The 14,989-nt window shown below is 39.3% G+C and overlaps 1 protein-coding gene and 1 long non-coding RNA gene across 7 annotated transcripts in view; one reads left to right on the forward strand and one right to left on the reverse strand.

The window, feature by feature from the left end:
- Positions 1-10,554, forward strand: part of slc4a2b (solute carrier family 4 member 2b) — a 53,253-nt gene extending 42,699 nt beyond the window's left edge. For all 6 annotated transcript variants that reach the window (XM_051940406.1, XM_051940407.1, XM_022196246.2 and 3 more), the window contains 11 exons: positions 198-411; positions 1,178-1,384; positions 1,507-1,655; positions 2,495-2,689; positions 3,122-3,349; positions 4,477-4,566; positions 4,649-4,815; positions 5,761-6,014; positions 6,110-6,279; positions 7,041-7,214; positions 8,457-10,554. In XM_051940406.1, coding sequence (XP_051796366.1) covers positions 198-411; positions 1,178-1,384; positions 1,507-1,655; positions 2,495-2,689; positions 3,122-3,349; positions 4,477-4,566; positions 4,649-4,815; positions 5,761-6,014; positions 6,110-6,279; positions 7,041-7,214; positions 8,457-8,537 — 1,929 coding nt within the window. In that variant the 3' untranslated portion in view covers positions 8,538-10,554. The remainder of the gene's footprint in view (positions 1-197; positions 412-1,177; positions 1,385-1,506; positions 1,656-2,494; positions 2,690-3,121; positions 3,350-4,476; positions 4,567-4,648; positions 4,816-5,760; positions 6,015-6,109; positions 6,280-7,040; positions 7,215-8,456) is intronic.
- LOC127531333 (uncharacterized) lies at positions 5,039-7,092 on the reverse strand. The gene is made up of 2 exons (XR_007938400.1): positions 6,968-7,092; positions 5,039-6,308 (listed from the first exon to the last, which is right to left on the reverse strand). It is a non-coding gene; the product is annotated as an uncharacterized LOC127531333 (long non-coding RNA).
- Positions 10,555-14,989: the final 4,435 nt, after the last annotated feature.

Genomic DNA, 14,989 nt, shown 5'->3' on the forward strand with positions numbered 1-14,989 from the left:
TCATTTTCTTGTCTACGAGAGCAGCCAGATGTTTTTATCACTTAGTCTATGAGCAGAGTTCAAAAGAAAGTGAAGTTAAATTGATTTTTTTACCACATAAGCCAACCTGCAATCCGCTATAGTTTAGAAAAAAATACAGTCAAAACTCCTCCTCTGCCTTTTTTTTATTGGTTAAATCTGTTTGTGTCTGAATCCAGCAATTCCATGAGGCGGCCTATATGGCAGACGACAGACAGGACCTGCTGAACGCCATCAACAGCTTCCTGGACTGCAGCATCGTGCTGCCGCCTTCAGAGATGGGAGACGACGAGCTGCTGCGCTCCGTCGCTCGCTTCCAGAGCGAGATGCTGCGCAAGAGGCAGGAACAAGGGGTCAAAGCAGCCAAAGAGCCGAAAAGCTTTGAGGAAAAAGGTGAGCATTTTCTTCTCCGTCACAAAATATGGAGGGTGTGATGGTGGGTTTGCTCGGGGCTTGACCGCTGTTGGTTGTGGGGTTCTCAAGGGTTGTGTAAAAAAAAAAAAAAAAATCACAATTTCCTAAATGAGGACTGCAAATTTACAGAACAAAATGCGGACAATCTAAGACTTAGATTAAGATTTATGATGAAAAATACAAACACAAACTTATTTTGACTTTTGTGATGCTCCTCTATTTTTAATGTTTTAATTATTAACATGCTATCAAATGCATATAAATTCTACAATTTTATAATTGTAGGTAAGGAAGAGGGTGATATTGTAAGAAAAAACTCAAAACTTCATTATTCTGAAAGATTATAGTCACAAATTTACAAGAAAAAATAATTTTGTTAGTTTTTAGGCAATAACCCACAAAGCTTTATAATTCAACCTTAACTTTGTCACACCACAGATGCTGCCAATGGCCGTGTGTTATTCCTGCAGTCGATGACTTAATCGAATTCTACTTTCCAATCAGATTTAGCAGGAAGGAAATATTAGTGATTTTACAGATATTCAAGCATCTTTGTTTTTTTCCCCTGCAATAGTTCTAATATGCTGTGGTAGAAGTTGGATAAATCTTTTCAGTGTTTTCACATATCAACATTATGTTCAGTGGTTTTAGGATTTCCATTTACCGTACTTCTGAGAATCAATCAGAAGCTGCTTCCTGACTTTCTGCTGTTGTAATTATTGCCCTGCTCTGTCCCGTCACCCAGAGGCCCAACTCACACCTCTGAAAACGTCAGACGACCCCTTACAGCGAAGTGGACGGCCCTTCGGTGGGCTTATACGAGACGTGCGGCGGCGTTACCCAAAGTACGTCAGCGACTTCAAGGACGCCCTGAACAGCCAGTGCATGGCTGCCGTCATCTTCATCTACTTCGCCGCTCTCTCTCCAGCCATAACATTCGGAGGTCTGCTGGGTGAGTCACCGTGTGTCACGTTTAGCGTCTCGTGTGGCAAATCCTGGTCGTGTTTTTGTGATGACGGTATTGATAAACGTGTGTGTTCATTGTGGTGATAATGGGTTGTTGGTGTCCGTTAGGTGAGAAGACAGAAGGTCTGATTGGAGTTTCTGAGCTGATTGTGTCGACAGCAGTGCAGGGTGTGGTGTTCTGTTTGCTCGGAGCTCAACCGCTGCTGGTCGTGGGATTCTCTGGACCCCTGCTGGTCTTTGAAGAAGCCTTTTACAGTGTAGGTTGATGCACTTATTGTGAATGTTACAAAAAAAAACACAATACAGAAACACAGCATCTGCAGTTCTGGGTTTCTGTAAACTGATTATTCTGTCCCAGAAAAATCATGTTTGGGACCATAAGATAAAGCTTTATTATTCCCGAAAGAAACTCTTGTGCCAGAAATTGGTCAGAAAAAACAAATTGCATAACTTAAGAAATGCAGTCCCTATAAAGTAGAAAAGCAGTAAGATAGAAGTACAATACAATGCTGAAATGAAATGGATAAACTAGATAAGGATAGAATAGAACAGTAGAAAATAATGCTGCATGACACTCAGGCATAAGTAATGTTACATATGATATTAAGATATTACACATGAAAATGAAACATTGCATCAAAAAAGAGGTTTAAATGAAATATTGCACCATACAATGGCAATGTTGTGCATGAAACTGAAATATTGCACTTAAGAAATGAAAATGTGAAACCTTGCACAAATTAAATGCTACCCCTGTTCTGGAAACTGATACGACACAAAGAAAGAAACTGAGAAAAGTAATGTTGCAAATGACAGATATTTTTGTGTTGAATTAAGTGTCCACTGTTTAACATTGTAACTGTGCTTTTTTCTAATGTAACAAAGAAAATAAACTGAAAAAACCCTGTTGTAGGTTCAATCATGAACATTTCTTGCATGCAATTTCCAGTTTTCGTCACCTGCTGAGTCAGAAAATTGCCCCAAAAACAAGAAAAACCACCACATGCAAGGCAAAAATCACACCTTTTCAGACTGATTATACTGTGAAAGCTTAGAAGCATAATTATAAAGTTATTTTTTCTTCATATCCTCACAGTTCTGCAAAGCAAACGAGATGGAGTACCTGACGGGTCGCGTCTGGATCGGCTTTTGGCTCATCGTCATCGTGATCATCACCGTGGCCTTCGAAGGAAGCTTCCTGGTGCGCTTCGTCTCCCGCTTCACCCAGGAAATCTTCTCCTTCCTCATCTCCCTCATCTTCATCTGCGAGACCTTCATCAAGCTTGGCAGGGTACACCTGAGACTTGAAATAACAACTCCTGATTACAAAAAGTTTTTGTTGGCATGCTGCGGGTTTACGCCGCTGATGCTAAACCGAACAGACTAATCTTTGGACAGCGTTCAGATTTCAGGGTCGAAATGAGTATGTTTTTCTAACAAGCGCACCTGAAATCTTCTGTGATGGATTGGCCTTGAAGGTTGAATGGATTGAGAGTTTAATTATTATCCTGGCTTATGATTTTGGAAGATTTTCTATTTTTAGAGTTTTATGGCACGAACTTGAAAGGCATTTGGCTACAAGCTAATCTCATTTTCCAGAAAGGATGGTTGCAATACCTAAAAGTGTGATCCTTCAACAGAAAGGAATCACAGCCTGTATCCATGTGTGTATTTGAACCTTATAGTCAAACATTGTGCTTTAACATCAAACCTTTGTGCACAGATATTCAAGGAGCACCCACTGAAGCGCTGCTCCCTCTCCAACAGCACCGAAGACGGCCCCTCGACAGAAAACATCACCCTGATGCTGAGCAACAGCTCTCAGCCTGTGATGGTGAAGATCCAGGGGGAGCCCAACACTGCATTGCTGTCTCTGGTTCTCATGGCTGGAACTTTTTTCATCGCTTTCTACCTGCGCAAGTTCAAGAACAGCGCCTTCTTCCCCGGCAGGGTGAGGAGCTAAAATCATTTTAAAACAAGTCAACATAAAGCAGAAAGATTTTGTAAGGAAGAATCTGTAGCTTTTAAATATTACAGAACCCACAAAAGTAATATATTTGTGTTAACATTTTCAATCATAATTAAGTAAAAAAAATAGTGATTGGATTGCATAAATTCAAAATTTAACATGAAAAAGGTCCATCAAGAGAATTATTTTAGGAAAAAAAATCTGAATTTCTGAGATTATAGCTATAAATTTACAAGGAAAAAGCTTGAAGATTTGGCTTCAAACAAAAAAACGATTTTTTTTTTTGTTTGTTTTTTAGATTGAATGTGCCTTTCTGTATTTTTATGTTCTGGCGTTGTGCATAAGAAGTTAATCCATTGGCTTTAAACGGTGCAGGTTTAGAACAAAGGTTAGGCGCTGTATCTGGTCCAGATCTGGAATGAATTGTAAACACTCAGTCTAAGAATCAGACTAATTCCTGGGTAGGTTTTCTGTGGTTCAGATGAGGAAGAATTTATGCTGTCAATGAAATCATAAGGTGAGTGATAACCTCAAACGGTATTCTTTTTGACAGTTTGGTCAATATTTGTGCCACACTTCTGTCACTGAAGTAAGAAATGATCTTTTGAGATGAATTTTTTTTGCACGAAGTTCCTTTTTTTTTATATTAAATACAATCTCTTTAATTTTCCCCTTATAGATATTGTCTAAGATAATTAGATGAAGTATATAATAAGATAAAGTCACTAATTTATCATAAAACTTCAATATGTAAGCTTCATCACACCACAGACGCTGCCACTTGTCCTGTATTATACCTGCTGTGGTGACGATCTAAACAAATCACAATTGCAGTCTGAAATGAGCAGTTAGGACATATTTATTGTTATTTTGTGTTTAGCAGTGGTCCTAGTATGCTGTTGTAGAATTCAGACAGATGACCTTTTGAAGACAAATGTCAGTGATTGTTCCAGATCAGCATTGTTTTCTGGGATTGTCCTCTCTTGTCTACTGTCTGTGTAATTAACTTTCCTTCAATCCGTCATAACCTGCAGTCCAGATGTGTAAATCTGATATTGCTTCATATAAATCACCATTTCAGCTCAAACTTCCTTTTCTGTGTTGTTCAGTTCCGCAGGGTCATTGGAGATTTTGGTGTTCCCATTGCGATCCTCATCATGGTTCTGATCGATTACTTCATAGAAGACACGTACACGCAGGTGACGATCGGATATTTTTCATTCAGACCACTGATATGTGTTATCTGAGTCGTGCTGCGTCTCATCGCCGTCTTCTGTCCAGAAACTGAGCGTTCCCAGCGGATTCTCCGTGACGAGTCCTCAAAAACGTGGCTGGTTCATCAGTCCTCTGGGCACCGACGGTCTGTTCCCCGTCTGGATGATGTTCGCCTGCTGTCTTCCTGCTCTGCTGGTCTTCATCCTCATCTTCATGGAGACTCAGATCACCACGTGCGTACCGCTGACATTTTAAAAGCTATTGATGCAAAGCTATTGTCTTTGCATTTTTGGATTGAAGTCAGTGTGTCTTCACTGAACTAATTGCATCTGTACCACATGAAGCCACCTTATATTGTTGAAATTCTCCAATATATAATATGTATCTGTGTGGCTCAGTAAGGAAAGCCTTGTCAAGATGTTTTTTGACAATTGTGATAAACAATGACTCAAACCATCATAATCCACACACCTTTATTTTGTCACAAATTTACTTTTATAATCCAAAATCACAAATTTACCCCATGGGGTTTTACAATCTGTGCATTACATGGTAAGCTCTGTCCAACAAGACCAAACTCCACCAGTTATAGAGATACTGAATGTATCCCAGAGTTTTTCCTCCATTTAGGATCTTTTTGCGCTCCACAAAGAGTTTTGTTTCAGCTGGAAAATCACCCGTCACAGCAAAGTATGAATCCAAAATATAACATTTTTCTTATTTGAACAAGTTTAGTTCAGTGGGGTTTGATTTATTCAAGCATAGTAGACAATATTCTTCATTAAAGGGTCAGAAAAAAAGAAGAAAATGTTTAGATTTCTGCAACATAAGGGAACAGACTCTGATCATTACTGTTGCTTTTAGTTTCCCTACTGAGGCCCATTCTGAGCAGAAAAAAATCCTGTGAACACATGAAACATGTCAGCCAGATTGTCTGATTTTTAGAGCATCAATAAAATACTGTCATGCTGTCCTGACTTAAAGCTATAAAGTTATTCTCATTTGTCTGTATCACTATTAATTTTAATAGAAATAAAGGATATTAAAGATGCCATTAACCCTAGAGAGGCTGCATGAATCAGTCGATGTGCCTTAAATAAAACTAAAGAAGAAACCAGTGGCTTTGCGTCTCAAACTAGAGTCTCTCCTGTCGTTTACGTCTGTTTGTCTTCCTGCAGCCTCATCGTCAGTAAGAAGGAGCGGATGCTGGTGAAAGGTTCTGGTTTCCACCTGGACCTGCTGCTCATCGTGGTTCTGGGTGGAAGCTCTGCTCTGTTCGGCCTTCCGTGGATGGCCGCCGCCACCGTCCGCTCGGTGACCCACGTCAACGCCCTCACCGTCATGAGTAAAGCCGTCGCCCCCGGAGACAAGCCTCGCATCCAGGAAGTGAAGGAGCAGCGGGTCACCGGGCTGCTGGTCGCCATCCTGGTTGGTGAGTGTCGCACAGCGAAGCATCCCCTCTTCTGTCTGATGGAATTCGTGCTTTTAATTCACGTGAAACCTCATTTTCCACCTCGTCTCGTCCAGGCCTGTCCATCGTCATCGGAGACCTGCTGCGTCAGATCCCGCTGGCCGTTCTGTTCGGCATCTTCCTCTACATGGGCGTGATGTCGCTCAACGGCATCCAGCTAACAGAGCGGATGATGCTGCTCCTCATGCCGCCAAAGTACCACCCCGACCACACCTACGTCCGCAAGGTGAGAGGAGCCACGTTCTACGATGTAGGCTGTGAAGACGAGTGTTTTTACATGAAGAAATGGAGATTTCATGTAGAAAGACTGAACTAAACGGTGTGCAGGGGGGGCTCTAAAGTCTGGACTCACAGGAACTAATACATATTTTCAAGAAATGAAAATTTTAACAACATTTTATTCAACATATATTTTTCTTTACATATTGAATTTAATATACGTTTGATAATTAATCAAATATATATTTAATATAATGGCCATATTTCATCTGTGGAGGCAAAAAAAAAAAGATAGTTATTGAGATTTCCTGTGTGTCCAGACTTTAGAGACACCCTGCAGTTCTAATAAGTCACTCTGCCTTTTAGTCATAGAATGAATAATGTAATGTCAAAAAGCTGCAGATGCTGTCTTCTAGCAGCAACAAATCAAAACCATTTTCAGGATTGTTTGAAATATGTTTGATTTCTGTAATTAAAAAATGACAATAATTCGTAATATAAATGATGTGATGCGATAAGATAGACCTTGCATTATTACAGTAGCAAAAAGGATAATGCAAATATAAGTATAAAAACAAACAAACGCACATAAGTACTAGTTCAGATTGTCTAAATTCATCTGGATGTGGAAATAACATTTATCTGAACATTTCTCCTTGAAACGACATTACAAGGCTTAAAAAATAAACACTCACACCTCCATGATTGAGCTAAACGCTCGTTTCTATTGCTTCTGAGAGTTGATGTCGCCGTCCTCTGCCCCCTCAGGTCCGTACGCTGCGCATGCATCTCTTCACCTGCATCCAGGTGGTGTGTTTGGCCGTTCTGTGGGCCGTCATGTCCACCCAGGCGTCTCTGGCCTTCCCCTTCGTCCTCATCCTCACCGTCCCCGTCAAGATGCTGGTGCTGCCGCGCATCTTCTCCGGCAGAGAGATGGCTTGTGTAAGTTTAACCACTGGGGGGCGCAGTGGGCTCCAATGCAGGACCACATCCTACCCGGCCCGTTCATTTATGTCCTGGGTACTAGACGTGTGTTTTTGATCTGTGTCTTTTGACGCATTTGAGCTACCCAAATAAATCACAATATGCCCGATGGAGAACGTCCAGGCCTTTTGAAATGATGTCTCATGTGACTGGGTGGAATGAGGGGAACTTTGTTTTCATGCTGAGACTAGATGGAGACTGCAGCAAAGGCTAACCTTCTCACTGTTGAGTTTAATTTATGTTCAGTTTAAGTTGCTTGTTTTCTTTTTGGCCTATTTTTATGTCAAAGTATTGCTTTTTGTGTTTTATTTTTCTTAAAATTCTGAAATTGTGACTTATCGTTTTGGCTCCAAAAGCAGGAAATCACAAAAACAGGAGGATATGCTTTATTTGTCCTAAAAAGAGTGTGATTGAAGGACATATTTGAATTCTGTGATTTGATAATTAGCTGATTTACCAGAATGGAAAATGTATCCACTCATAAACAATATACAATATTTATATGGGGATTTACACTGGAGTTTTGGAAATAATGACTGGATTATGGCATGCAGCTAAGGAGTAAATGCATCATTTACTGATTATAATGCTCCTTTCCCTTAAGATAATTAATTGAATGCTTCTGATAGACAAACTCCAAATTCAATTTAGTGGAAACTGGAACTAAGAAGAAAAGTTCACGAGGTTCTCAAATAAACTGTGGAAATGGTGTTCCCAAAACAACAAGTTCTATCTCATTACAGCTTATTTAACTTTTTAAAAGTTCAGGTTTTCAGCATTTTTACATTTATTTTACCATAAATTTAGGTTTGAGTTTTTTTTTTTTAGTGATGTTTTGCCATCTAATTGCTACAACAATAACGATTAACAAGGGAAGAATCCACTCTGCGTATTTAAACCGTGAAAATCAGAATTTGTGTTTAAATGTGTGCATGCTGCTGTTAACTGAGACGTGTCCACTGTGGTTTTTGGTGTCAAGGAGGTATTTTCTGTTGTTTTATGTCAAATTGACTGTCGTAGAAAAGCATAAATGACACAGCGAATGAGGTAGAAAACATGATTAGTTTACAAATTTCATGTTTCTATGAGTAGAACTGTGTTTTTATTGATCCGAGAAGCGATTCGGAAAGAAAACGGCTGAAAATGGCGCTTTCTTCTTGTTCATGTTTCTGATTCTGACGTCTCTTTCCCTCTTTGCAGCTGGATGCTGACGATGCAGAGCCGAAGCTGGACGAGCGCGACGGCCACGATGAGTACTCTGAGATGCACATGCCTGTCTAACCAGCAGCAAGCCCTCGTTTTACCACTTAAATCCTCTTGGCGGACACCAAAATCTATCACAACCAATGAGAGTTCTGCGACGAACTCCTTTCAAACTTGAAACGCTCACAGGAAAGAAAAAATCGTGCACCGCCGGAGGTCTGGTTGCTTTTGATCACTATTTAAGTAGCTTTTCTGCCGCTTAAACGCAATTTGTTGCTCAAAAACACGAACCGAGGGGTTTGTTAGCATTTGCTTACTCATGAAGTGCTTTTATTTAAAAAAACATCTATTTTGGGGGACAAGAGATTCCAAATCAAACGATGCGATCTCGAGCTCAAAATTATTAACCGTAGCTAGATTTTGCAAGACTGATTAATTTTTAGCCTTGAGAAGTTGCTCTGATTCACATTGAATATGTGGAGGATATATAGGATACATTCCTTTATATTAACAAGCTGAATTATTGCTATTCAAGTTATTTTTTTCACATTTTAACCTCACCAAGCGCCTTATGAAGGAAATAAAAAGGTATATTGAGCGGTGTTTTTATTATTTTTCCTCATTCTGTCTTATTTTAGACAGCTGATCACTTTACCAGAAACGCGAAGCTCGTAGCACTTTTCTAAGAAACCAAATCTGAACAATGACTGTATTATAAATAATCGTTTTATCCTCTTAGCGTTGCCTTAGGTCGCTTCTTAAATGATCTGTGGTTGATTTTTAGCCTGTCCTCCTTTAACCATTCATTTTTTGTACTCAAACGCAGATAATAGTTGAGCTTTTGTGTCACATCATGTACCTGCAATGAACTAAGATAACCAGCAGAGGGAGATGTTGCAGGACTGTTATGTTAATGTACCAAAAAAAAACACATAGAAATGCAATTTGTCGTTACACTAATGCCATAACATGTTGCTTCTCTTCATACAAACACTTTTATTTTGTAGAAAATAACGCAGTGGCATATTGAATATACTCTAAATGTTTAGGGCACTAAAGTACTAAAATGTAGTTTGTTCTGAGGTCTCACTGGGTGTGTTTGGGTTTATGGGAATTGCTGTAATTTATTAGGTTGTTTGTTCAAGTGCCAAATGTGTCGTGTAAATACTTTTATGATCAGAACAATAAGCTGCAGTTCAGTCATCTCATATCTTCTAACTGGTGTTTATGAAGGAGCCTAAATTGACACATTTTCATACTGCAAGTTTTTTATTAAATCTCTTTTTTTTTTTTTTTTTTTTTTTTTTTTTTGGCATTGACTAATTGAAACATTTCGCTCATGGCAACTTGGTTGACCAAAATTCCACGCAATCTGTGTAGACAATCTCAATATTCACGCATTGCTGAGAGGGAAGGCTTTTATATGTTCTTTTTTTTTAAGTTTTATGTCATGTTGCATCAGTGTGACATGGATTGGTTAAAGCTTTGACTGTGTCAAATATCTTACATTTCTCGGTCCTCTGTTACTCTCACGGATGCATTTCGGACACTACTTTTCCCGTCTCAGCCTGAATGACTGTGATCTTGTGCCTGTTTGGTGTCACAAAGCTGCGCGATATCTCAAGTGCCTGTGGGACCACGAAGCAATCAGCTGCAAGTGTCTTCTGTGTTTGTAAGGACGGCACACGTTGCAATAGTTTGCACTTTTGAGACACTCATGATTCAGACATCTCTATTATTTATCTGTTGCAATATCTGGCATCGTTGCTGTTTATGAAGACTTATTTGGGGGCGCCTCACTTGTTTTTAATGTTCAAACACACACGGCTGCACCTTGGCCACGACAATGAAGGAGATATTTATAAGAAGTGGGCAGTGGAGTTCAGTGTTTGTCTTGTGTCTGCTTATCGTGCCACTTGTGAAAGAAGTGAAGGTTAGACTGTGTCTGTCCACAAATCTGTCAGTCATGAAATGCTGATAAGACATGTGATCCATTTCAAAAGCAATACAAAGCCAGAGAGGCTGTTGCTGATGTTCCCTTGTACAATAATGGTTCAAATATTGATGACAAATAAAAGATATTTTCTATTTATAAGTGGGTTTTGTTGTATTTTTCATGTAAGGCAACTCGAAAGAAGATTTAAAATGACTCTCAAACTTTTAAACGTCACAAGGAACGAGTATTTTAAACTTTAAAAAGACTGAATGTTAACAAATTTGGGTGAAATACTGCTTTTAAAAAAAATATTTACATGTTGATGTTCATTTTAGGTTTAATTTTACCATGAAATAGTGACATTTTTGCTAATTTAAATAAGTAAATATGGTGTGATTGGACATTATTTACTACTTTTTTTTTACGATTAATGTGTAAATTAATACTTTTTCTGGGATTTTAGGGAAAATTTGTGAAATAACAGTAAAATTGTACAGTTAAAAGCTGCAAATAAACTTTTTAAGATGGTACTGATGGAAGAAAGATTTAAAAAGGTCGAAGCTGTTTGAATTGAGACTTGCTCACGACAAGTAAAAAGTCTCCAGTTCTATTGTTTCTCCTGCTGAAAAGAGGGCTGGATGTTGTTCTCTGATCGGAGTGGGCGGTCCGTCCACTTTCCCATCACTGTTCCGTTCTCAGGGAGGAAGATGGCTGCACTGCTGCTGTGGCTGCTCAGCGCCGGAGCTTTGTTCTTTGCCTCCGACGCAAACGAGGCGTATAAAAGGCTTCCCGAAGCCTACAAGAAAGGAGTGGACCTGGCTCTGGAGAAGCTCGACTCTCACGCAGGAATCCAGCATCATTTTCTCTTCTTCAGGAGCCTCCTGCAGTCAGGCATCGAGGTAGAGTTCTGCTTCTATTAGTCAGACTTTATCATCTGTCTGCTGTGGCTGAATCACTTCCTGTGATTTGTTGTGACTAAATCCTTAAGGGTCAAACAATGTGGGGATTTTTTTGAGGGGAAACTCCACTTTGCTATTCATCTGAATCCTTTTCTGTCTCCTCAGCCCGGCTTCGATGTGGCTTACATCCACCACCACTTCTACCTTAAAGCCACCAAGTGTCAGAAGGGAACGGTCGACTCGTCTGCTTGTCAGTTCAGGAACGACAGAGTAAGTTTCTGCTTCTCCTGAGCTCAGGAATGTGAGGATCTGCTCTAACTTGTGCTGCTCTGTTTCTGTGCGTTCATGCAGCCTCTGATCGACTGCGCCGTCTGTTACAAAACCTTCAGAGGGGAAATCGAACAAGAGCCCAAACCGTACGTCCACTGCGTCCACAAACCGGCTCTCACCGAGGTCAGTCCGCCACGCTTTGACCACACTCATGATTACAACAGCTCCTAATACAAATACAGCCAGAATAAACACATTTATGGCTCTGTTTTCTGGCTTACAGGACATGAAGACGACCAGAGTGGATCACTGCAACGCTCTGGGATACAGCAGAGGATCTCCAACTCTTCTGTCATCCACAGGAAATAAGTGAAACAGAATATTTGGTTTTTAAAAGGCTCGAATTAGTGCTAACTTCTCATTAATGTGCACCTCACCTCACACGTTTTCTGTCCGTGGTATCATCATTTCATTGCATTTGAATAAGCTGTTTGTGCCACTTCTTTAAAGAATTGTTTGGCGTAATAGTAAAGCTGCAGTTTTGCTAACAAAGTGTGAGCATTGGATTGAGTTGGCTATTTAACCTCATTTGGTTAAAAAATGTGAATGATTTATGTCCTACACATCAAATAAAAAGACATGCTTTTAATTTTTGCAAGTTTCTCTCACTTTCCTCTTTCCAAACCTGTCTGTATACTCCTTCTTTTGGAAATAAGTCATAGACTTATGCTTTTTTCTGTTAAAGAATCCTGAGTAAACGGCGGAAAGTAGCACATTTCTGAGAGATAATGTTCACCCGTGGGTTAATGCACGTTTGTTTTTGGGTTGCCTCAGTGTAAAATGGTCATAAAAATGCAGACACATGTGATCCAGTGTGACAATGAGGCCCATTGATGTGTTTTAATAGATTCTGGACAACAGTGAAGCTCTATGTGAGAGTAAAAGTCAGGACAGCCCTGAAGGAAAACACTGAAGAGGAGAGATGCAGTTTTAATGTGATTTAGCCCCAAAATTACACAAAAATGATCTAAAAATGTTGTGAATCTGATGCCTTCACAGACTCAGTGCTACAGTTTGTACAAGAAGATCACTTTGACTGATGTATTCTCTTATAAAATATTCTAGTTTTGTCATGATGTTCAATATTTCACACCTTAGTTTTATCTTGTGGCCGCTCAGAGTTACTGAATTAATCTAGAAAGCAGCCCTGCAAAGTAACTAAGTACATTTATGTTAGTACTGTACTTAATTACAATTTAAAGGTACTTCAATTGCACATTTTATACGTCTGTATGCTTCCACTGCCTTCAGAGGAAATATAGTACTTTCTATTCTGCTCTATTTATCTGACAGCGTTAAGTTATTTTAAGATGAAGATTTTACACAAAGGAAAGTACAACAAGCTTTTAAATAAAACACCTGGTTGAAGATTATTCCACTGGTTTTCAAACTTTCTGGCTTTTTACAGAAGGCTGTGTGTAACGGGAGTCACATTTCAGATATGAACGTCTTCACCAAATAATGATTATCCTCCAAACTTCTCCCATGATTCCATTTTGATGTATGCGTTTGTGATGATATACCTCAGCAAAAATCAAAGGTTAGAGAAAATGTCCAAGAACTGAAAATATTTTTCATCTTTCCTGGATTTAAAACGGTTCAAACCTGCAACAGAAACAAGCTGCTGATACACTGATGCTTAAATAATCATAATTTTATGATTATTGAATGATAATTGAGATAGATGAGTGTTATTTATAAGTGGAAGAGCTGGATGGACATTTTTCAGATAATATTTACTTACTTTTACTTGGATTTTTCTTATTTTTCATGCAGGACTTTAACTTGTGAGGCAGTATTTTATTTTTATAACTTGCTGTATTGGTACTTTCACTTAAAGTATCTGAAGAGTTCTTTTAATGAACTTTTTATGTCAGTACTTCTGTGCTTTTTCCTAAAGTAGGACTTGAACATTTTTTCTGTTTTCTTCTCCCACTGTTGCCTCTGGCTGGCATGTTAAACTCATTGGTCTCGGTGGTCGTGCTGCTGTGTGGGCTCTCATTGAGCGGGAATAAACTGTTTCTTTAACCACCACATACACTTTATTCCCAGTTTGTATAAGTGACCCACTTACTGTTAAAGCAACAACAAGGGGAGCGATGAAGCGAAGCCAAACACGTCCATTCACGCGCTGATCACCGCTGACCTTTCTGTTTGTCCTGCGGCTGAAGGCTTTTCACTGCATGTTGGGCCCGTTTCCAGCATTTGGGATTACTCAGCCTTCTTTGTAATAACCTTCAGGGATATGAGTGTAATTCCACTTTTGGCAGCTGCTTCCTCTGTGAACACCCCCACTGAGAGTGTGTTTTCCTCAGACAAGTTCTGATCTGTGCCCCCTGGTGACTTACTGGAAACTGGGGGTTGAAAGTAAACAGTCTCACTTGTTGCTGCTGCAGCCATAATAGGACTTGTTTTGGATGCGGGTATTGATCCCGCTGGAAGAGCTCAGGCTGAACCGAGCTGCTTCGCTCACACATTCACAGGAAGATGGCCGCGCTGCTGCTGTTTGTGGTTTCTGCTGCAGCTGTTCTGATTTCCAAGGCCCAGGAGCCCAATAATGAGCTGGGCGACCAGTACAGGAATGGAGTAGATCTGGCTCTAAAGCAGCTCAGCCTCCACGCCGGGGTTCACCACCATTTCCGCTTCTTGAGAAGTCTGCAGAAGTCTGAGATCGAGGTAAAGATCTGAGTTCTTGATTTGATTCAACAGTTCTTGACCTGAAGATTTAATGCGTCTACAATAGTTCATTTAATGTTGTTTAAAAGTAAGATAAAACTGCAGAATGTAGACTGTAAATAAATGAATAGATCTGGTTGTATGTGTGCCAGAAAATGACATTAAAAAGTGTTGGAATGCTGTAGTAGTCAAAAACTTTAAAATATGTGTAAAATTGTGAGGTTTTCAGCTGAGATAAATGCAGTAATAATGTTACAATAACATGATAAATGAGCAAATTACTATTTGTAAGAATTCAAAGGTTTGATGTGGACTTCTTGTGGGTTTTAAGCCTTTTTTAAATTATAGTCAACATGTGAATCAATACTTTTCGGATGTTCTTTTACGAGATATTATCTTTAATCTACCAAAACGGGGGAAAATTGTGACATAACAGTTTATTTTAAATTATTTTAACCAAATTTTACCGTTATCAAATCCTTAATATGCATGCTTTTCTTTCAAAATGGCAGCAATTATCTGTAAAATATCAATAATTCAACTGCTTTAAATGGCTTTACAGTCAAACCACGCAAAGGATTAAATTATCATTTGTGTCATTATACAGTTTTGACTGTTTTTTGAATTTGATTTTTGTTTGTTTTTTTGGTTATCTGTATTTTTTTGAGGGAAAATCTATAAAATAAGAG

Source organism: Acanthochromis polyacanthus, chromosome 20 (assembly GCF_021347895.1).
Source record: "Acanthochromis polyacanthus isolate Apoly-LR-REF ecotype Palm Island chromosome 20, KAUST_Apoly_ChrSc, whole genome shotgun sequence".
Lineage (NCBI taxonomy): Eukaryota > Metazoa > Chordata > Actinopteri > Pomacentridae > Acanthochromis > Acanthochromis polyacanthus.